This window comes from Coturnix japonica, chromosome 2 (assembly GCF_001577835.2).
Source record: "Coturnix japonica isolate 7356 chromosome 2, Coturnix japonica 2.1, whole genome shotgun sequence".
NCBI lineage: Eukaryota > Metazoa > Chordata > Aves > Galliformes > Phasianidae > Coturnix > Coturnix japonica.
In genome coordinates, this window is record NC_029517.1 from 64,417,225 (window position 1) to 64,440,847 (window position 23,623).

A 23,623-nucleotide genomic window follows, 5' to 3' on the forward strand; every position below is an offset into this window, starting at 1 on the left:
TTGGATTACATTTTGCAGCCAGCAGGGCTAAATAAGCCTGTCTGAAGTCCTGACCTAAATGCTTTGACTTCAAGAGAAGAAACTGGCAGCGAGAGAAAAAATAAACAGTTTGCTGTACTGTTCCAGCAGGCACCAAGACTGGGCTGTGCAGCGTGGCGAGTAGGTGTTATTATCTCATTTGTCATTAGTTTAAACTAACATGAAGCAGAAAGCAGAAGTCTGAGCACACGGAAACAGCACCCTCCAATTCTGATTAGCCTCTTGTTTGCACCACGTTGCGGCAATCTGGAGGCTGCATAGGCTCACTTAACCATTCTTCAGGCGTGAATGTAGAAACTCCTGTTTCTCTCTTGGAGGAAGGAAGGAGCAGCTAACCCACAGAAGAGTAGCAAGAGACGGGAAGAATCAATCCTGCAAACTGCCACTGCAACCATGAAGACATGGAATGTTCTCGCTCTCGTCTTAGCCCTGCTTTGCGTCAGTGCCAGCACAGAATGGCCTACACACACAGTCTGCAAGGAGGAAAACTTGGAGATATATTACAAAAGCTGTGGTGAGATTCTTAAAATTTCCATTTTCCATTTCCTTTTAGCTAGACAACAGAATTGTTCTTATACAGCAAGTGGAGCTTATAAACCAGGCAATGAATGGAAGGGTTACATTCCCAAGCTGGCACTGAGTTTTGCAGCTGGAATGTTTTGTCTTTCACATGTAGCTGGTTTGGTTGACATGCACGCATCTAAATGTATTTAGATGGAATATAATAGGGAGGAAATAACGTAACCTAATTCAGATTATTAAACAGCTGTCAAAAAATCAGTGCAGCTGGTTAGGATTTTTATCTCAAAATTCAGTTATTACAACAACAACGAAACAAAAACCCACAACAGAAAGAGCTTCAGTCTTTCTTCCTTTTACTTCTGAGACAACAGACTCTTCAGTGCCCTGATCTACTGGTTTCCTACTGCACAGCTGGGCTGTGGTGATGTGCTTTCTGTCCTCCCACTTGGAGTGACAAGGGACCAGGCGTGACAGCGGGAAGGAATCGTGTTCTCAGCTGCTGCCGCCATGCTCAGCAAGGCTTCAGCAGCAGCACTAAACAGAGGCATTTCCCAAGAACCGTCAGGTTTGTTTGTTCTTTAAATCTGTAGAGAAGAAAAGGAGCAGGCAGCAACGGGATGACTGAAAATGAATTCACTGAGTGGTGCCTGCTTTCCACCTCTTGCTTTGCTGGCCTTGTGCCTCTCCTATTGTGCTGATCTGCTTTACAACTGGGACAAAGGGAATTAGATTCACAGACGCTTCATTCATTTTCCGCACGTGATGTGAAAAGCGATTCGTGGCAAATGAGCACCCTAGAGTTTGTTTTTCCAATTCATCCAGATACAAAGGCTTTCCTGGGGGGCTTTTTCTCCCTTGTAGCATTCATGCAGTTTTGCACACCCATTAAAATAAAGCCAGTGAGGGACAAGAGAGGTAAATAAATATTTGCAATGCAATTCTTTCCAGGCCTGCTCCAAGGAGAACAAAGTCAGGCTTTACATATTATAAATGGGTATGCCACTTTAGGAAAATATTTAATTAGCTAGTGAGTGTGACCTTTGGTATTACCTTTATTTTAGTAAGAATTCATTGTATAAACCAATTCTGTTCCCTCTACAGGTCTCAGCATGAGATGTCTTAACATAGGGGCTTAGGCTACAATTTGTGTCAATTCAAACGATGATGAAACTTGTCTGCAGGGCATGTGTCAGTCAAGCATTGCTTCTTACTATGCACACCACTGGACTAACAAAATGCGTTTGTTTAGAGCTTGCACATCACTCTTTTGGTTTGCCATGCACACAAAGCTAACAGGTACATTCATTCAGGAGGGGATCACAGCTTGAGAAGCACAAGTCAGAGATCTCAAGTCAGGTCCCAACACAAGAATGGTCTCTGTTCTCTTAGACACAGCTATGGGAGATGAGAGGATTACACAGACATGGAAACAATACAAGAATTAAATCAGATTCCTCGTTTGAAGCTTGATTCCTTTTCTCCTTGAAGCTCTGGCAGTGAGTGGCAACACTCACAGCTGCTGTCACAGTGTTCTGTCCTGCCTTTTCCAGAGGTTACCCTACCTGTATCTTCAGAACAGGAAGCACCATCTCAGTACATAATGTTTTACCTCACATAAAGCAAAAAATATAAGGAGGTTGGGCCCAGAACACCTCCTAGATGGGAAATATGCCGAGTTCATTGGCTGGCTCACAACTGTAACAAAGACAGTGATCAGATTTTCAAGAAGAGGAGAGTTTCTCCCCACCTCATTTCACTCTCAACCATACTTAGATGTGATGAATGTAGCTTTTGTTTTCTTTATCTATGTCCCATTGGCTATTCTTACCCAGGAGGGAAAAGTCATATGCCTTGTTTTGATAAGACCCTTTCCTAACAAACCTAATGAAAACTCTGTAACAGCAGCAAGCACAACATAAATGCTGGGCAGGTGCCCACACACTTCAGATATTTCAAAAGAAAGACTGTCTCAAAAACACAGTGCTGCTCATTCTTCAAGGTGTTGATATGGAACTAAACAAAGCTGGAGCACCTTCTTGGCTCAAAGGCCAGAGGTGGGGAAAAGGAACTGTGATAACAAATTCCAGCAGCCCCAGAAGTGATCCTGACAAACTACTGAAGAACAATAATGTTAAGCTGCAAAACTAAACCTCACTGAATGCAACCGACCCCAAAATAAATGACATTATGTCTCGGTGAAACTATTCAACCTGTATGTCCCTTCAGTCTGAGGGATCCTCATGGTATCTCCTGCTCCACTAATGATGCCAGTGAATGACATATTTGGGGATAAAGTATCTACAGTGAGGTTGCCAGTACAAAAAAACAAAACTTGGGGAAAAAATTCCCAGATGGCTTAAAGAGGATCAGAATTTCACCCCTATTGTTACTATAAATTCTTGGACATTATCAGTGCACCAAGGCTGAATCAAGTAAAATTTAAGAAGGTTGGGGGAATTCTAGCCAAGCACTTCACAACTTTATTTCTGGAACTGTATGCCCTCTATTAGCAGATTGATGAGTTCAGTCTGAGTATTTAAAATGGAGCCATGTGTTCATTTCTGCTTTGCAATTTATCAGATCCTCTTCTATAAGGCAGTAAAAATCTGACTGAAGCTAAAAATATCAGTTAATATAACTGTGATAAATGTAGCAGAGAGGTTTAGATGGATAAATGACAATAGATACAGAAAGAATAGCAGTCTTTCAAAAGCAAGTCCCAGTTCCTGAAAGCTGTTGCCCTAGCTGCAACCTGCCTCTATAATGGGGTATGTTACAGGCATGCATCAAGCTCTTAGGCTCACCCCATATTCTGGATCCTATGGAAGGGATCTTCAATATCACCCAGGTATATCAGACCAAGCCTTTAGGGACCAGGCCCTTATGGCATGCATCAAAAATGAGATGGACAAGACCACAGTCATCAAAGTCACACACTTTGGGAGGAGTGGGGAATTATAATCTAAAAGAAAACAGCAGTAAGTCCATAGCAAGAAATATAGGCTAGGAGATGAATGGTCTGTAAGTAAATAGACTCTATGCTGCCTCCTCTACATAACCACAGGAGACATAACACCGAGACGGTCTATAAATAGCAAGATGTTTCCCATTAGTGCCATTCTTCCTCCCAGGAACAAGTGACAAAAACAAAGGAAGACCTCAAATGGCCAGAAATCACTTTAGAAGCCTGAGCAGGGATCCTAAGATAAAAGCAACGCAGGTTAACATCTCTGACTGAGAAAAGAGAGCTGTAATTGGCAAGTCTATGCAGAGACATGGAAAGAAGCTGCTACACAAATGGCTTATTCCTATCCTTTTTAATTTTACCGTGATTTTTACAATAAAAATACTTTAGATCTTTCCTGCTACATCTTAAAAGGCAATTCTGTGGGAAGGGAAAGATGGGAAGGCAGCGATAGCAAGTGCCCTGAGCAGATTGTAATGATTTCTGATTGTCAGGCTTCTACCTGAAAGTGCGAAGTGCAGCTAAGTCAGAGACTACAAAATGAAACTTCTCAGTGCAGCTGCTGGCCCCTGCCTCTGGACCATTCATCTAAGCTTGCGTTAATTCACCATGAAAACATTTCTACAAGGTAATGTTCAAATGGCACAAATAAAGCAGGTGATTGCTTTATTTGCATTTATAGTGCATCAAAAATATTTGACAAGTGTTTTTACAGCTCCATCTCACAATTTTAGCTAGGACAGGATATCTGCTTTTGTTTCAGGCAGGATGAGCAGACCAGTATTCTTAGTGAATAAGAAAGCTCTATGCTCAGGTTAGGACCTCAAGGGTTTCAGAGCTGCCTGCTGCCTGAAAATGGAGGTTTCTTGACAAAGCAGAAAAGACCATAAGGTTCCTAGAAAGGGTCTGGAGAGCATCTACCATTAAGGACTTTGTTTTCTATGCACAGGAGTAAATAACATGGAATTTCAGGGAAAGCTTCAGGACCTCCAAAGTTAAATCGTGAAGTATATTCTTCAGGCTTTAAAAAACGTGTTCAGGGCACAAGGGATGTTTGACTGTCAGGCAGAGACAAACAGATTTCCCAAATAACATTCGACCTTGGGCTTTTTTGTGTGTGTGTCCTTTTATTTCCACCCGAAGCTCAGCTAACAGCCACTAGCTAAAATTCCAGGAAGAGGAGGAATCAATCAGCATTCATTTCATACTGCAGAACCTCCACAGGAAACCAACTGTACTCTTCTTTACAGTTATATCTACCTACAGGTTTAAAACCAAATGAATAACAACATTTAGCAATATAGGCAACTATTTGCTTTAATTAACGTCTTCTGCTAGATACAGCAGCAGGCCCCTCTGCACCCCTGAGAGAATTATTTTTCTTCTAAAGAGAACAAGGTTAAACTGCATATGTTCACCAAGAAGATCTTCCCTACCCTATGCTGATTAAGTAGGAGAGAGCAGCACCGTCCACTTCAGTATGAATTTGCACTGGATTGCATTTACTAACAGAGACAATCTCATTTGCATTGCTTTTTATACTCATGAGCTCAGATTTGGACCCTGGCAAAAAAATACCTTGAAGCCAACAGGGTTATTTTAGTGTAAACTCTTCTCTGTCTGGATAGCACAGTATAGCTGTTAACCTTCCCAATAAATTCCACATTGAGGGAATTTCTCAGTGCTTAAAAATGAAAAAGTGAAGACTGATAAACTTGTTAGATTACTGTTTCCTGACTGTCTGTCCCTGCTGAATAGTTTCAGTCTTACTGGTATTCCCCTCACACATTCAGCCCAAGAGATCAGATGCACTATTTCTCTTACAGCCCTTTTCCCCTTCTGTTGTTGTTGCTGCTGCTGTTTTAAATAGACATGTAACACCCGTCCCTGATAAATCAGGGATACGAACTTGCAAACAATCCTGCTAATTTGTCATTGTTGCAGCACTCATCTCACAGCACATTGCTTTCTGCTTTCTGCATCAACCAAAGTTACTGGTCTCTTTTCCTCGTTAGCCATATCCATTGCATATCCACTAGATGAAGGACATAAGTAATCTGATAGCTTCAGCTGGCAAAGAAGAGTGCAAAAATTCTCAGCTCACGCATCTTCAGGGCAAATGTTCTGCTAGACACTTCATAAAAGGAGGCTATTTTTCTATTATTCTTTGTTTTTTTGGCAGACAGATTGAGCCAGATGCTTCTCTTTGACTTATTTATTTATTTCCCTCAAGCAGTCTCCAGCAATTGCTTCTACTTCTAAATTATTTAAAGCCACATGACACCAGCTCCCCTCTGATCTTTTGTTGCATAAATTGCTAATGGGCAAACAATCAAAGAACTCAAGAATTTGACTTGAAAACATGTTTTATTTGCTCTGTCCAAGCAATCTTAGTGTCATAGCCTGGCTGCTGTACTCATCTAGTGTAGCTTGCTTACTCCAGGGGGAAGGCCAGATGTTGACAGGCATATTTCTAGCTGCAGTTCCTAATAAAGTGAAGCTATCATCAGAATCAAGGTAGCACGGATGTGAGCGCATATGTAAATTTGCTTTTGTTCTGCGCATGTAAAACTTGTAAAAAGTTTGGTCCCTTTATGAACTAAAATCCATGAATCTGTTTTACTCTCCGCTCCATTAGAGTGGGTTAAAACTTTCTTTCTCTGTGTGAACTCTGAGGTTGTTCTGGCTTGGTTTTACCTCATTTCAGAGAGAGGAGAGTATTTAGTAAAATGTAAATGGTGAGGAAGAACACAAGACAGCTTCATACCTCTATGGTACTTTGGCAATAAACATCATGTTCAGCATCTAGTCTTTGAACCACTTAGCAAAAATCAATATTAATGCTTTCAGTGAAGTTGTGGGGAGAATTAACCTCAGCTGAACTTCTGACTCCTTCCTTATTCATATGTAATATCACTAGGTTTTCTTAAAGTTGTTACATCTTCTCACCTAGAGCTGTACTGAATGCCCCTAAAAAACCTCTGGGCCCTACAGTGTTTATAGTTTACCAGAGAAAATGGGAGGTAGGAGATCGGGTTCTTGCAGCAATTTTACATCCACCAGCAAATGCAATCCAAGAAAGATGAAAACAGAGCCCACATATAGCAAAATGATTTCTGCTATATGATTGCAGTAACTCCAAGGAGATGACCTAAAACTTGAGAAGAGCAGTAGCCATCAGGGAGAAGATGTCCAAATACCCTGCAAAGAACCACTACATGCCAAACCCCAAATCTCTGTTCCATCCCAGGTGCTGATTTTAGACTCAGGAGAGCTGCCGCTCGCCGAGAACTAGGATCTTGAAAGCTATCAGAAAATAATTCAATGCACCAGTTTCCTCTTCACCTGAAGATGGATGGCTGCTGTCAAATGATCCAGCGGTGATTGGGCAGGCAGGAACCCAGCTACTTTCCTTAGCTGAGGGAGCATGCTATTCCAATTATAGCTTACTGCCACACTCCTGTGGTGGATTTCAACCCATCCTAGGAAAATGGGAACATTTAGACCATTTATATTCTGCTGATTACTGTTCTGTATAACCAGCAGTAGAGCCTGCTATCCCAGAGCATGGCATGTGTCTAACAGCAGGGCAGTTTCTAGTAATGTTTGGTTCTATTTCTGACATAAGTCTGTTGTGAATCCCCAGGCCTAGTGGCAAGCTCTGATGCTCAAAGTCTGTCTCAAGTAGGACAATATGAAGAAGGATAAAGAAACACATGAACAGGGGAGAGACAGAACTGATTAGGACACAAGCAGTTACTGTATGCATCTTGCTCACGCAGCGCATGGTATTTTCTTACCAACAGAACAGAAGAACAAAGACTTTCCCACTAATACATTCCCTGCTGGGCCTAAATTAATGCAGTATTTTCTTGTTAGACTGCTGTAGCTGAAGCCTGTCCTGCCTCCCTCTCTCTCAAGCTAACTAGGACAGATCAGGATTATCAAATACAAATGCAGATCTGTATGTGCTATCACTCAAAGCCAGTACCTCTCAGTTTTGTCTTCTTAAACAAAGCTTTGTCATACCACACAAAGCACAGCAATGCACACAGTCTCTCCAAATATAACCAGAGGCAAAAGTCTCCATGAACACTTAGACACTGAGTATTGAGGCTGAGTATAAGGGCTTGAGCCCTTACAACAGCTCTTACAAACCTGCTATCAGTAAAGGTGGTTTGGGCAAGAAAAAGCAGGGAGACTCGAGTCAGGTTTTTAGAAGGCCTACTTTGCACAAGGCCTCACACCCTCACACATCCTCACCCCCAAACACAGTCCCTCATCTCTGATGCCTTTAGAGAGGCTTCCCTGAAGCTCACTACCAGCTGCTTGTCTTGGGACCAGGGAAATCTCTTCCTTTGTCTCCGTCTGACACATATCTTTGCACATGGGTTCAGCTTCCTATCCTGCATCTGGTCCTGACACCCCAGATGCTACTTCTAGAGTCACTGCCCCAGTAGCAAGTCTGGAGAAGCTACCAGCCTTTTGGGTTACCATTTCTGAATATTTGCAATTTTTGGTACACTCAGCAATGACCTTTATTTGATGTAGTAAGAGATAGAGACTTAATCCTTGACATAAATTGTTTCAGAAGATGCTGGAATCACTCAGTTCCAAAACTAAGGCCTACGTGGCCAGTAACACCCGTATGTAATTGCACATAATTGCTATTTGTATTGTACTGGTGTTCAGTGTTCTTGAGATAGAGGGATTTAAAAACTGAAACTTGTTGTTTTTTTTGTAAGCCATAACTTAAATTTCTCTTGATAGTGTTCTAGGGGTTTTTAGCTTATAGATTATACTGAGACTAAATCTTCAGGCTTCTCTCTAAAGTCACGTAAGTTTTATCAGAAAGGAAGCAGAACTATTAACTCACAGTTTATAGACCCCGGTATGCTAAGGATACATTAACAATGACTTTCCTGTTCCATAACATTCACTTTGCCTAAGCAAGTCAGAAAGATACAGGAGGCATAAATCAGATTTTACAGAGGAAGCCAGCGTGCTTCCAAAAGTGCTCCAAAACTAAGGAGAGGCCAAGATTAATCCTGTCTCTGATGTGAGTGCTTTGGGATGATGCATCCTTATCTTGATTAACTAGCTCCAGCTGACCTGAGTCACACTTTATTCCACTCTTTTCAGTAAGGAGGCTCTCTGCACTTCCCATGTCTGAATATGGCTGCAGCATTCACGGAAGACAAGACCCAAATGAGAAGTTCATTAAACTGAAGATACTCAGGGAAATCTAGATGTGAAACTGGAAACTTGTTAATTCAGCTGGACCTTCTTCCTTAGTGCCTAGTAAATAACTTCCACAGTGTCAAATTTAACCCTGAGCATTCAGGTTAGTTTATTTAAATAGGCATTAAAGGGAAAATGTCAAATGAATACAGAAGCTGAGATCCCAAATAGTTCCTCATTCTTTCCTTCCCTTCTATCACCTTGAATATTGTAAGGACATAAGAACTAATGATTTAATTTTATTAAGAGCTTTGAAGATGAAGACTGATGGGTAATTACTAAAGTAGGTTTCTTCCTTGTATTTGTTTACATCTCTTCTAGCACCAGTTTGTCCTTGTTCGACCCTAACCAAGCCCAGAAACATAACCCCACAAGTTTCACCCAGTTTCTCCTAACGGTGAATTTGAAAGACACAAAGCTTACCAAATTAAAGAGTTTTCTTGCCACTGCAAGGCTTATGGATGTGGTCTTCTGCAAGCAAAGCTCGCCTACTTGCTCTTAGTTCAATAGTAACAACTGATCTAATGCTCATATGGAAACAGTGGTATTTAAGAGCAGATTCTGATGACAGTAAAGCCAGTAGAGGATAGTTAACAAGATAAGGGAGAGGGAGGGAGAAGAAAAGACAAATTGTTCCAGAGTAGCCCAGCAAAATTCCAATAAGAAGTGCTTCAGATTCAGCCATGCAGTTTCTGTAATGCTGTTAGTGGTCTGGCAGCTCTGGAGCTGAAGGACATAGCAATAGCAGAGAGAATATTCAGTCAAAATCCTGCTCCTGCCCACCTTTATGAAACTGCAAATGTTACAACCCAAGCTTTTCTTACACGAATATAACGAGACACTATAAATGCCCTTTTCCCCCTCCCAGTAAGCAGATTTTCATTAATAAACCTCAACATGTTTGTAAAATTTCCATCAACGTTTTTGAGTGTTGGTAATATCTCAGAGCTGAACTGGAAAAGCAAAACTCTGCAACCAGTTGAAGAGTTTTTACTTTAATTATGGAAGAGAGCAGATTGAAGGGAGTGGGTGGAGGGAAGTCTGGGAACATACAGTACTGTGCACTATGAAATGTTGCAGGGAAGTGGAAGGCTGAAGGGCAGCCCCACGTGTTTGAGAGATTTAACGGTAAATGTTATTGCTCCGCACATGTGAAAGACATAACATGCATTTTTTTTTCAGTCTAACCAGCTCGCTTCAGATTGAAGCAAGAAGGAAGAGTAAGTATTAAACCTCCATAAGAGAGAAACAGTGACTCAGAGTTGTGCAACATAAAAAAATGGCAATGGCCTCGAGTTGCTTTTGTCACACGAGGCACTCCTCAATATTTAAAGAAAGAGGAGTGAGACATGATACCTTTGGTCACAGCTCACAGCTGAACCTATAAGCATCTTCGCATATGAAATGGTTAAGAAAATTAATACTATTTCCTTTAATTTCCTTTTAGCAGCACCCTTTCTGCCTATGTTTTTTGGAATCCAGACTCCCTGGCACCACGACTTAAGCAAAACAGCCTTCCTTTCAATTGATTTCAGCAGGAGTCTACCATGTACACAACAGTATCAAGGATGCTGGGTAGCCTGAATTTCCACAGGAAGATGGTCATAAGATTAATTATTGGTTATTTTGCTGGGTGTTTCTGTTGTTTGGTTTTGTTGTTGTTGTTTTTGGTTTTGGTTTGTTTGATTTTGCCAGTTGAAAACTTGGCTTCACAGCAACAGAGCAACAACATAAAATCCAAGTGCTCTAATTCACAAGTATTTCTGGAATATCTCACGTTGGTTCTTTTACACACGTTTCCTCTTCTCTGGGGAACAGGTAACCCTTGTCTGGACACATCAGTGTCTCTCTGTACTGCATCTCTGATGATGGAGGAGGAAACACCGCGGTTACATTACACAATCAAACCAGTCACCTGGCAAAAGAGCTTGACCCATAAGAAAAAAAAGACAGATAGGAGACATCCAGACTAAATTAATCCCAAGGTCAGGTTCTTAACAAGAAACACATTCTTTCCAGCAAAGCCTGGTTTCATGAAAATCCCCTTTCCATCAAACACCGTCTATGTTGCAGTGTCGTCTTTGACCATTGTTCCATTCTGGATGTTACAGAACCAACAACTGTTGTCATTTGACAACCAGTGCTGTATGTAGGCACCAATACCCAAGTTGCTCAGGATCTGAGCAGCTGTTTCCTGAACATTATCCTTGCACCACACAGCAAAAACAGAAATGAAAAGGGCTCTTGCAGAAGTCCAGAGCAAAGCGGAAACCAAGCCCTGAGAGGTGGTAGAGACCAGAGAGGAAGCAGGTATAACGGCCCTGGGAAAAAAAAGAGAAGTTTGGTGTTCTTTCCAGCTAGAGCAGGAAACTCAATTATGGGAACTTCTGAAGCTGCAATAACAGTGCAAGAACTGTCAGGAATATGGAAGGGGAGGACAGACACCCCTCTAACTCCTGCCACGTTTGAGCAGCTCATGATCAACTCCAGGCAACAGCTTCTTATCCCAAGCAGTTTGGGTAATTTTAGTGGCGTGGAAGAAGAAATACAGCACAGTTTCAGAGCTAAAAGAAATGCTAGAGATTTTTACCTCTCTCTTTTGAGCAGTTACTTAAAGTTGACAGGAGCTAGGACTTGGGAGCTCCTCTTGGACCATGCTGACAATTGACAGCCTGCAAAGTCTGGCTAACATTGCCAAGTCCTCCTGGTGCTTTCATTCTTTTGGTGCTTCCCTCTAGGCAAGCAGGCTTTGGTCATGCAGGGCTTGGTCCCTGACAGCTATTACAACTGTAGAGGCACTGCTGCAAAAACAGGGCCAAGCAGGGAGCTGAAGCACTACAGACACACTAACTCAACCACACAGAAGACACTGACTCAAGTTACACCACAGCATCAAAGCAAAATTCTCCCAAGCCAGTATTTTCCATTCAGTAAGATGATCACCTCAAAGCACAAACCATAATAACTTAAAAACATTTTCCAAGTCTATAATTTGTCACCAACAGCTCCCTTTAAAGTGTGGAGCCTACGGCTGCTTCTGTGCATGCCACAATTGCACTTGGGCCCATCCCCAGAGCTTCTTCAGTTTCCACAGAGAGAAAGATGCATAGGAAGGTCGTGAAGATCCAGCAGGGCCAAATACGTGCCTAAAGAGGATCTTGGGGCTCTGTTACAGCACATATCTATAGGTTAGGTGACAGACAGCCAAATTAGCCACATCTTCCACCTCTGGAAATTTCTTTTTTGTGCTGTTGGCTGCAGCAGTGCCAACAGCAATGGAGCTGTCTATCACAGAAAATATTGAGGAAATATCTAATTTGTTTTTTACAACACTTCCACACTTTTACTGTTGTTTTCTATACAGTCAGTATCTCATTGTAAAAAAAAAGTAACTTGTTACTTCTCACTGCTTTCTTTTTCCTGACAGATCCCCAGCAAGACTTTGCTTTCAGCATTGACCGTTGTTCAGATGTCGCAACCCACACCTTTGATATCAGAGCTGCCATGGTCCTAAGTAAGTGAGTTCCTATTTCTTTGTCCCGTAAGCAGGTATGTTTAAGCACTGGTATTAAGTAAGCAAGGGTAACAACCCCCTATAAAATAAAAACAATACTTCATTTCTGAGACATATCAAAACTGGTGTGAGGCTTGAAGTGCGTCAGGTGTGTTACCAGCTCTGCCTCAAACTGTATATGTAACTCGGAGCAAGTCATAGAGTTGTCAGTTCTCATTCCTCTCCTACCCTTCATCTCTAAGCGAGGATAGCCAAGCTGGGGGCTGCTTTAGAGTTTGTCTTTACAGCTAAGTCATCTGGGGAGAGTCTTGCTGAATGAGATGGCTTCAGGCCCCACAGCCCTGTGCCAGCACCACAAAATTATATCCTCCAGCACTTGTCTGAGCAGCAACAGAAGGTCAAAATCAGTACTGCATTTAAGCTAAGGGTCTGGGTGCACAAGTTAATATTAGTTACTGCTTGACTTTTGACCGTTCCATGGACAAGTCAATTTCTTACCACCCTTTTGGCCCCAAGCTCACCTTCTGCTGCTACAACTAGTGAGAGCGCACTGCTGCATACTCCTGGTACTAAACATGAGTCTGTAAGCCAAGCATCTTTTAGCACTTTGGAATGCCCTCTTACATGCAAAGGTCATCCTTCCAATGGATATGCTGCCCTTTTGCCTGGGGAGCATCTGCTGTCAGGTGGCTGCAAAGTTAAATAAGCCCACACACCACATTACAAGCACTGGCAAATACCTTTCCAACAACTCAGATTACAGGACCTCCCTCTAGATCTGGCAGCCTCACTAGCTTGTCTATGGTAGCCAGCTGAAAAGGCCCAAACAAACAAACTCCCAGCAATATTTAGATGATTTGCTGGTCTATGGCATAAATCTGGCTTGGGGCATTTCTCCAAGCAGCAGGTACAGCCCAGGGGCTGCTCCCAGGAGCTCACTAGATTTGGTCACACTGCTAGGGGCAGGAAGAAAGAAAGATTAGGTTTATGGACACAACCTTTCCTATACCAGAGAATGGTCATGGACTCAGTTTAAAATACAAATGTAAGCTACTACGTCCCTCTTTACATCTCTTGAGGGGCTTGGAGAACAGTTCTCTCATAGAAATCAGCAGAGATTTCTATGTTTCAGGAATTCTTTGTGAAGAAACAATGTATAATGGCTTGAACGTGGGGGAGGGGGAAAGGAAACAGAAACTTTCATAAAACATGGATTTATAAGCCTGTTTACCCTTGCATTTTCTCTGAGCACTCCTACTTTCTGTACAGGACAAAGCATCAAGGAACTGTATGCCAAGCTCGACTTGATCATAAATGGGAAGACTGTCTTAAGCTACTCAGAGACACTTTGTGGACCAGGCCTTTCTAAACTAATTTTCTGTGGAAAGAAGAAAGGAGGTAATTTAAGTAGTGCTCTAAAATGTTTGATGGCTACTGAGTACTCCAAGCAGGATGCACCCGCTGTGCTACTGAATGCACCAATATATTGTAATGTTATGTTTACTTCAACAGCACATTAACGGGTGGCAAAATCACAGTAGGACAGCATGCTTTTCCTCTAACCTGTTTGCTCGCCTTTCTTTTAATCACAGAATATTGCACACATATGGGATTTCAAGTCCATAAAAAAATAACTTTGGTAATGTGACCACATCCAACAGCAGAGGGGTTCATAAGCCCTATTTATAGGCACATGGTTGTCATGCGAGCAAAAAGCATTTCAGAACTGGCCTTTATTTTTGTCTGAGGAAGGGCTGAGCAAACAAACAAGGCGTTCTGAACACATTCTTTACTACTAAGCAAATAACACTTCCCGTTCTTAAAGGCAGTTCCTAACACACATTAACAAGAACTACGATGAAAAAGATATTTGGATCAGCATAGGATGTGGTACCAGCTATGCTTTTCATCTTGTTTCTGCTCATCGTGTGTCTATGCTACTGTCAGATGATTTATAGTTCGTGTCAGTCAAACTGCCAACCAGTGCAATAGTTGGTTTTCAGCAGCATTAGCTGTGCACAGACCACTCCTTGGTCTCAAGTGAGCCTGGGCACTTCAGGGTCTCTTCTGCCATGCCTCGGGCCAGGTAGGGCATAGATAGCCACAGCAGGTCCAGAAGAGCTACTGCCATTATTTTGAAGTCACTTCTGTGTCACAATCATTTTTGTTGGCCAATTTTAAAATAAAGAGTAAAAGTTCAGAGAGTTTTGGCACAGAGAAAGTTTCAGGAGCTCTGCTTTTTTTCCGTTCACCTTCATCTCTATCACGATAACACTGTACTGGCATGGGCTATGAGTTTGACAACCACTAATGCTAAGACAACCCCCGGAAAATTACTAAAACATTTCACACCCCATAAAAATATGACAAAGAATAATAGAGAAATGCTGCATGAGCAACCCATTATGTAAATCCTGTAAGCCAGACAGGAAAAAAAATATTAGAGTTTTTTTCAGTTGCTCATTGAATTATAAGGAAAAATAAATAAATAAACACCATATACCTAGTGAAAATCTATCTTACTCTGATGAGTAACAATAACATCCTTTGGGGAACACATTAAGTAGTGGAGTCAGTCCAGAGCAAAGCACAAACTGTTCTTTCACACATTAAACTACAAAGCCAAAACCTCCTGGGGTTTCCAAGTCCCTTAATCTTGGAGTGACAGGTGATTGTTTCTACTACTGAAGTGCACTATGATATAATACCACTGTTGGTTGTTAGAATATTATATATCTTCATTTAGAAGCATCTCTAAGTTTGGGCCAGGACATTCTTTAAAACACATTACCTCTTTGAGGAATTCAGCATAGTTGTATTTTGACCATATTAGCACAGATATAAACCTGACCTAATACCTACACAGAAAGACAACACTGTGAATGGGTAGATAGCTATTTTGGAGCCCTATTTTCACTGTTGTCTACAAACAGTATTTCCAACATCTGTTCACCTGATGAACCTGTGACCTGAGTTTAAAGCTGCTCTACACCAAATGCATTTACCCACCACAAAGAGGACAAATATTACCTGTGCTTCCCTTTCCTAAAATGACACAGAGCATAGCTCTGCTGATGACTCTGTTGGTTCATTAGTGTGGATCAAGCACAGAGAAAATTATGATTGAAAGAGATTATATAAGATGGATTTGTCAAAGTTTGGGGGTTTCCCTTACCACCACCTTTTTTGTCCTATATTACTACCACTTTCCCATGACTGGAAATACTTTAAGAGACCTAGCATAGCTGGAGTTTTCATCTTCATCAAAATCATGGTATTTAGTATTTATGTTAAGCAAACCCCACATCGGCACAGATCACTGGGACTCCTAAGTAATTTTTGGAGCTGTATTCCTCTTGTGAAGTTGCAGACTCAAAGGTTTCAAGGAAATAGGCCATTGTTCACTTAAGAGCAACAATAACAACCCGACCTGTTAAATTCTTTGTTTTATAACATGAGCTCAGCTCTTCCTCTTTTTCATTAGAAAGTGCTGGTTATTCTCTATTTCCTCCAAAGAAAACAGTTATGTAATATTTAACAGATTTCCTAATGCAATCACTAAAATCAGAGAAAAAGACTTTGAATGATAATATTTTGTAGAGTGCCAACCACAACTTGCAGGCTTAAACATAACTCTGTGAGTTCACACTCCGAAACAATACAGTCCTCTCTATATTTCATTGACTTTTTCAGTAGCTTTTACAGTGAGCATGTTCTAAAATAGTACTTAGGAATAAAAATAGAGAATAAGGCATGAGATCCAGAGCTGAGTATCACTTGGAGTTTAGGTACGTGTTTCTGACAAAGCTGGGTCTTATATTGATATATACAATGCCATCTTGCTTAGCCCCTTCATCTCACATTTTCCTTCCCAGTAAAGAGAGTGGATGTTTCTCACCAAGCTATGTATTTATATACATTTTTCTCACTCAACTGCATGTCTATAGCTGGCAGTTATTCAGTTCATTCCTGCATCCCTAAAATTCACAAAAGTTTTATGTCAATTGCATGGGTGCAAGATCGTGTCCTAGAAGAGCTTCAACGTGGAGCATTTAAGCTCTAAAAAGATATAAAACATAGAAGAAGAAGAGGTGGGTGCAGATGTACAGGGCCTTTATATAGTACAAGAGTGTGAGAACGTTTAAGATTTTCAGTGCAAGGAGGATTTGAGAAAGAGGAGTGAGAATTTCATTATAGGTGTTTTGTCAGGAATGAGAAGCATCTTCATGATAAATGATAACTGGTAACTTGAAGTAGCTCTCACGAAGTTCTTATGCACTTGAAAGTTCTGCATGAGACTGGAAGACACTAAGGGCCTCTTTGCTTACAGGGAAAAGGACTAAGTTACTTTTGGTTAAAGTAATATTGCAAATATAATAATACCACCTTGATTCAATGGTACATTAGAGAAGTGTTCCAGCATCCTCTACAGAAATCACCTGTAGTTCAGTCTCTGGGAAAAAGGGCTGAACACGGAGGGAAAGGTAAAAGCATATCACTAATGACAGCACACTTGACATGCTATCATGTATCAACAGACTAACAAAAAAACCGGGTGAAATTTTAATGAGAAAAACGTAGCCATAATTTATACTTCTCCCAGTCATATCAATAACAAATAGACATGCATTTATGCAAATATAAAAGCATCTGGGCTTTCACTATAAAGACCACAGAATTTCGTCAATGAGCTCGGCTCAGCGTTTGTGACAGTTACAGTTACTGCAACAGATGCATACATCCTCTTTCAATGGAAGAATGCAAAAGTGTGTATGACAATATGAAGGATGCTGTGATAAACTACAGTCCTTAAAGCCTCTGAGGATGTTTACATTACTGGAGTTATAACAAATCTCCATGCAAGAGAAACACTGAATGGACTTGGAGAAGCTTAATCCAGCCAGCATAGGCACTGAGAAGGCTGCTGTAGTCAGAAATGAGTACGAACAAGAAAATTCAGCTCTGTATTATTTCCTGGCAAGTCTCAAAACTGCTTTTGCTTTCCAGTCAGAATATACTTGCAAAGATGCACGGTCCTTTTACATGATGATAGAAGCAAGGAGGGTCACAAGAGTCACACAACCACATAGTAAAGTGAGGATGGGACCTCACATCTGGTCTAGCCTTCCTGCTCCACACAGAGCAGGTTGTGCAGGACTATACACAGACAGCCTTTGACTATCCCCTAGGATGGAAACTCCACAGTCTCTCTGGGCAGCCTGTGCTACTGTTTGATCACTCTCAAAGAACTGTTTCCTGATGTTCAGATAACATCTCCTCTGTTCCAGCTTGTGTCCATTGCCTCTTGGCTTGTCACTGGGCACCACCAGAAAGAGCTGAGCATTGCCATTCTTTCAGAAACAAATAGCCTGATGCCTCTTATTTCATTTAAAATATAGGCTTTGCAGAACTTGGATGCTGTTTCTCTACATTTTGATTGTGGACAGCTTTCCAGCAGTCTAGGTAGGACTCTAATGAGCTACATGATCCAAGAGGAATTTCCATATCCCAGAGAAGAAGGATTTCAGGGAGAGGTTATAATCCCTGGCCCAGTTTCTTCTCTACCCTCCTCTTAGATATTATCTAAGATTTGTTAATCTCAAAACTGATTGAAGAAGAGAAAGACAAAGCTTATTTTAGGCTTTATACTGAAAGCAAGTGTACACAAAGCACAAAATAAAGCACTACCCACAATAAGCCTTAGCTCACCTCAACACATATATGGCCCAAGTCCCAGGCAAGTCACTCACCACATACATCACGCAGTATGCAGTGTCTTTAAACTCCTATTTAGGTTCTAGTAAGTTGTGAACTAAGTGGGCTGTGTTGTATTTTTAAGATTCTTGAGTCACCACTCTCTGCAGCAGAGATGTGTCAGACTACAGGGCTCTTTCTTCATGCACAGCAGCAACTAGTGATGGCAATTGCTCTTTGAAAAGAAAAAGACTCCTTGGGGCTCAGGTGAAGTGGCTAGGGAAGCAGAGAAAAAGGAGCACTGTAATACAGTTAAACAGTTTGAGAGTGAGAAATCAGCACACACTGACTGTATTCTCAGTTTTGATATTAGGTTTTTCAGGGACACAACTTCTCTACCTTCCACAGTCACCAAAGCATCACCTTTAATAAACTTCATATTAATACAAAGGTATATGACATTGATGATGTCTCTCATTTCTCTTCTTTCTCTGGTGCATATTACAGTCATTATTCTTTTATTTAAGTTGGTTAAATTAAGGCATTGACTAATATTTCACGATGTATGGGGAAGATGTTCTGTGGACTGACTTCCATTTCAGACACCTATTGTATGGTGGGATGGACCACATGACAAATACATGACAAAACTTTTGTCCGTTCCTTAGCAAGAAACAGACTAAAGTAACACAGACATGCTGGACTAAAGCAACTCTCTAGAAGTGATGAGGATCAAGATGCCAGCACATACTTAAATATGACGAAACGCTTGTTCCTCTGTCACTGTCAAAGTAAAGAATATTTCATGACACTTACGAAAGAGAATCTTTAAACATCTTCATTCTCCATGACTCGTATAGGGCAAGTTGTGTAAGAAATTCTGTACCGAAACATCTATGAATTTTATTTTCAGTCAAGTCTACACAGTTTGGCCCAGTAAGCTATGAAAAAGTAGGAGGAATTGCAGAACAGTCTGTGAATTCTGTCCATTAATGCTAAAGTTGTTCTTTCTTCCACAGCGCAAAGCAAATGTGTCTCACATTTAGGGAGGTAAAGATCAGAAGGTGCAACTCCCAGGCTCTGTTCCAGTCACCAACACAATTCTGCGATGGCTTTAGCACACCACATAACTTGGTGAACGCTCCCTCAATAGCAAGATAAATGTTATTACTTTAAGGTCGTGTTCAGCAAGCAGTCAGAACTCTACACCTACAGAAACACTCAGCTCAGATCATCATCTTGACAATTTGAAGAAAAAAGCATAGTTCAACTATTGCATCTCCAGGTGTTGAACAGATCATGCTAAAGGACACATGTCTAGCAACTTCCAGCTCCCCTTCCATTTCCCCATTTGCAGGGGCATACTGACACAGGAACAACCACCTGGTTGTGCAATGCCAGGGCTCCCTTCTCCATCTCCTTGTGCTCAGGCTCTGCCTTCCACGTAAGGCAGTACATGTCCTGACATTTGTCTGGGGATGGCTGTTGCAAGACTACATATTGAGCACTTTGCAGTTCTGTATCACTTGTCACTGGAGCACATTTAAGTTCTTTTACAAAAAAGCATCTACTCTCAGCTGCTTGTTTCTGAAATGTGCTGCATGATTTCTAACCATCCATCATCATTTCTGCTTTCAGAACATCTCTACTATGAGGGACCAGTCACTCTGGGAATCAAAGAAATCCCACAGGTAAGTTCATCACCACTATGCTCTGAAGCAAAAGGGCTTTTTGGAGGAGGTACAATCAGAAGACTATCAGCAATGATTGCCAGCATATTCCAAGCTCCCCCAGCTGGCACACTGCAGCATGGCTGGTCTTTTCAGTACAAAAATAAGAGGCTATGCTTAAAGCATAGAGAGCCACCATTATCCCCACAGGCAGGTTTTCTTCAGATAGCAGATCTCCTCTACCAGTCATGCAGCCATACAGTTCTTTAACTGACTCCCCATCTATTACTCTGAAACTGACAACAAATGAAGCAGATCCTCGAAGGGACTTCTGAGAGACCAAGGCTGTGGTTCAACTCACCCCTTAGTGGCCTGAACAATTTGGAGATGCTCATTCTGAAGCATCCTTACAAGCTATAAAGGCAATTTAGGTAATTACTGCAACTGTACCTGATCCACTGTGCATATATGGTGTTATATACGGAGACAGACATCCTCTAAGCTGTAAATGTAAGTAGAAGCTGTGGGGACAAGAACACTTTGGACTCATGGAACCTTAGGATAAGATGAATCTGTTAGCAAGGTGAGAAAGCAGGAAGTGTTCTTGGCACTACTCTGATCAAGTTGCTTAGTTTGTCCGTTATAGATGTCACATTCAGCTAAGTCTCCTTCCTAAATCTCAACCCAATTACACTGAAAGCAAAATAGGTCTCAAATGCTAAAAGCACCATGATCCCTCTTAACTGGGAACAACTTCAAGCTGTATTTGACCAGCCTCTAAGAAATGATTTCCAGTCATGTAACATGGAAGCACACAGTTCAGTTGGTCATTCAGACACTCTTTAGACTTGCTCACACGGAGGAGTATAGCAAGAATGCCCACTTCTTCAGCACCTGGCATAAAACCTATGTTACAGCCACAAGGATGAGAGTCTAGGGCCTGATCAGCACTGGAATCATTCAAACACAAGAAAAGGAGAAGATGGGATTGTAACAGCAATACAGAGCAAGAACATAAGTCCTGGAGAGCTGAGTTTGCCAAGACCTGCACAGTTAGGAATGAAGACAGTTGAATTTTGGGAGGATCAAGCCTCTGTAATGACAGTTGCTATCTCATACATCTCAGTCTTCCCTTGGTGATAGCAGCAACCATAACCTTCACTTTCCAGGCACGTGCACAGGGAGTTGGGCTCCTTTAAACAGGCTGTTGTCCCATACTCACAAATGTATTTTCCTTAATGTCATACCTAGAGACACCATGTCAATTAACACCTTCTCCCCTTCAGCCCCTCACATAGGAACATCCAAGCTTGTATCAGCCAGCATCCTTTTCCAGGAGCAGCCTTGCTAAATACTGATGGCACATCTGTAGTAAAAGCTCTATAGAAACGTAGGCATAGGTCATCATATCAAAAGAAACTTTGAAAACATGCACACAGAACAACAGAACTCCAATTCCCAGAAAATTAGCTGAATTTGGAGTCAGAAAGTCTAAGACTGTTCTCTATCTTCTTTTAATAACAATTTTCACCCAAGAGGAAAATATTATTCTGAAGGATGAGAAAACTTAGTCACTAACGAGCTATGAAAATGAGTTACTAAAAACTCACTTCCATCAATGAAACAATAAACTTCTGGAGAATTAACATGCTTGTGAGGAAAGGAGTAGGAAGCCTTCACTGTTAATTAATCAATCAGGCAAGAAACATTATCCTTCCATGCAGCAATCAGCTTCCGCTCATTCCAAAGCAGTCTCATCTGACCAGCCTAGGGGACCTTTACACAATCTTCACAGCAATTATAACAAGGCTATATTCTCATGAGCGTGTTGCCATTGGGCCTCTTTCTAAATTTGGATGTTACGCTTAGTTTGAACCTCTCTGTGAGGAAACAGGCCAGTTACTGCCTTAAAAATCCCTCGATAAAAGGCAAATGGAAAGAAGCCCAACTCATTCTAGCTGTGCTATCCCCTGATTCACAACCAGAAACGCCCTGAGCAGGGTAAGAGCTTTCTGTAATTCAAGGCCAGGAGGCCACTGCTGCCAAGCCCTGCAGCTGGCATGCCTACCCCTACTTGTTCTCTTCCAAACTCCAGAGAACACTGAAAAATGCCACAATGCCAGCAATCCAAAGAAGATGAAATCTAGTTCACCTCTTTCTCTCACTCTGTTAGATGAGCTTTGTCACCTCCCTGCCACAATTCTCCTTCTCCAGGCACCTGGAGAGGGTGGTTTTGACCATTACAAAAAAGCCACGATACCTTTAAGGTTAAGATTTTTGCACTGTAATTACACACATTCAACCTCCCCTCCTAAAGAAAGAAACTATTAGTATTTTTAACTGCACAATTTGATGCTAAACTACCTCTTGTTTTTACTACATAAGAATTAGTCACAGATTGACTCATTTATACACACATCTCCAAGATGCCATTTCTTATAAAAACATACATGCTGAACAACAAGATCCAAGAAAGGAGTGCCAGACAACCGTGCACCTCTTCCCATTCCTGTTCCCGAACTGTGCTTGCTCACAAGAAACATGACAAGCTACATAGATTTGAAAGGAATTTTTATGCATCAAAACATTTTGTTCCCCGTGCACTGTTTTAATTTTGAACTTGTGCTGTCAGCATCGATATCTCTGACGAGAATATTTTGGCAGAAAATACAGGCAACTCTTTTACCAGTTCTGAAACACATTCCGACAGAAAATACTTGGGAGGAACATGATGGGAAAAGGATCATTTTGTTTCTAGGAAGAGGACTCCCTCGTTAGAAACAGAAGCAATTATTTACTACTCGTGGGCTAATCTCTTGCTTTGTGTTTGCCTCATACAGGGAGATTACACTATTATGGCAAAGCTGACTAATGAAGATCACGTCACTGTTGCTTGTGCTGATTTCACTGTGAAAAATTATTTAGATTATTAACTAAAACAACGCACTCAGTCCAACTTCCTCAAAACTACAGATTCCTAAAACTATTCAAGCCCAGCGAGATGCTTGCATGCTTCAGTGATTCCAAAGGAAAGATTTCCCACGTGGTGGTTCTGATGCTGTTCCTCTTTATAGTTCACTTTTTTGGAGAAGTCACTAGACCCTACCCTCTAGTGGTAATTTTATCTCCAAATGCACTCTGTAGCCCACTTTTTGCTTTTAATATATACAGCTGCAAATAGAAAGTATTTGATACCAACATTCTCATCTCTGGATGAAAATAGTACAAGGCAGAAGAGGCGAGAGCCAAAACAGATTTCTGCAGTAAGCTATGGAGGTATCCATTTCTAACACAAGCTAAAGATGACTGTCATTTGTATTATGAAGTTACAGCCCTCCACATTCTCAGTTTTTCACAAGGCTTGTTTGGAGCCTCCATTGGTATAAATTCTGCTTTAACCATAGAACATAGACCAAATAGGATGAGCACGACTCTTTTCAGTGCTCCATGTTCACTCACTCTATTCATACCACTTAAGCTTTCAGGATTCTTCTTGTATATATTTTTTTTAATTCATTAACATTTACAGTGATATGAGAATCATTTTGTTTAAGCTATATGCTGCTCTCGCTTGTCAATAAATTTGCAAGAAAAAATTAAATGTTTTCTGCATATTTCTCATGATTCAAGGACCAAACCTTAGCATGGGGGAAAAAAAAAAGCATCCACAAACAGATGGGGGGAGTAGTAAAGGGGGGAGGCAGAGGGAAATAAATTAAATGAGTTAGTTGGTATTCGTTGCTTAAGAAACATCAGTCGCATTGATGCACATCTTATGTTAACAGAGGACAAATTGTTCTTTGCTTTGAGCAAGGAGCTCCATGAGAAGTAAACACAACTTAAGCTCCCAGGTGCAGCACATCCCCAAACCTCTCATTCCAGTAACCTCTGCATCTGGCGCAGCTGATGGGTAATAATAGGTAACCAAGCACAGAGATACTTGGGTTCAGGATCATGAGCACGGAGATCCATTTGGAG

The 23,623-nt window shown here is 41.3% G+C and overlaps 1 protein-coding gene across 1 annotated transcript; it reads left to right on the forward strand.

The window, feature by feature from the left end:
* The first annotated feature begins 200 nt into the window (after positions 1–200).
* LY86 (lymphocyte antigen 86) lies at positions 201–23,246 on the forward strand. The gene is made up of 5 exons (XM_015854648.1): positions 201–553; positions 12,195–12,281; positions 13,551–13,679; positions 19,614–19,666; positions 22,486–23,246. The coding sequence occupies exons 1-5, from the start codon at positions 433–435 to the stop codon at positions 22,576–22,578; spliced, it is 483 nt and encodes a 160-aa protein (XP_015710134.1). The 5' UTR covers positions 201–432; the 3' UTR covers positions 22,579–23,246.
* Positions 23,247–23,623: the final 377 nt, after the last annotated feature.

What these genes read in the sequence shown, in the direction of transcription:
- LY86 (XM_015854648.1), top strand. Translation starts at nt 433, where the DNA reads ATGAAGACATGGAATGTTCTCGCTCTCGTCTTAGCCCTGCTTTGCGTC. An exon ending in CAGAGCTGCCATGGTCCTAA is followed by an intron (nt 12,282 to 13,550) that starts GTAAGTGAGTTC and finishes CTTTCTGTACAG; the next exon opens with GACAAAGCATCAAGGAACTG. An exon ending in GAATCAAAGAAATCCCACAG is followed by an intron (nt 19,667 to 22,485) that starts GTAAGTTCATCA and finishes TGCCTCATACAG; the next exon opens with GGAGATTACACTATTATGGC.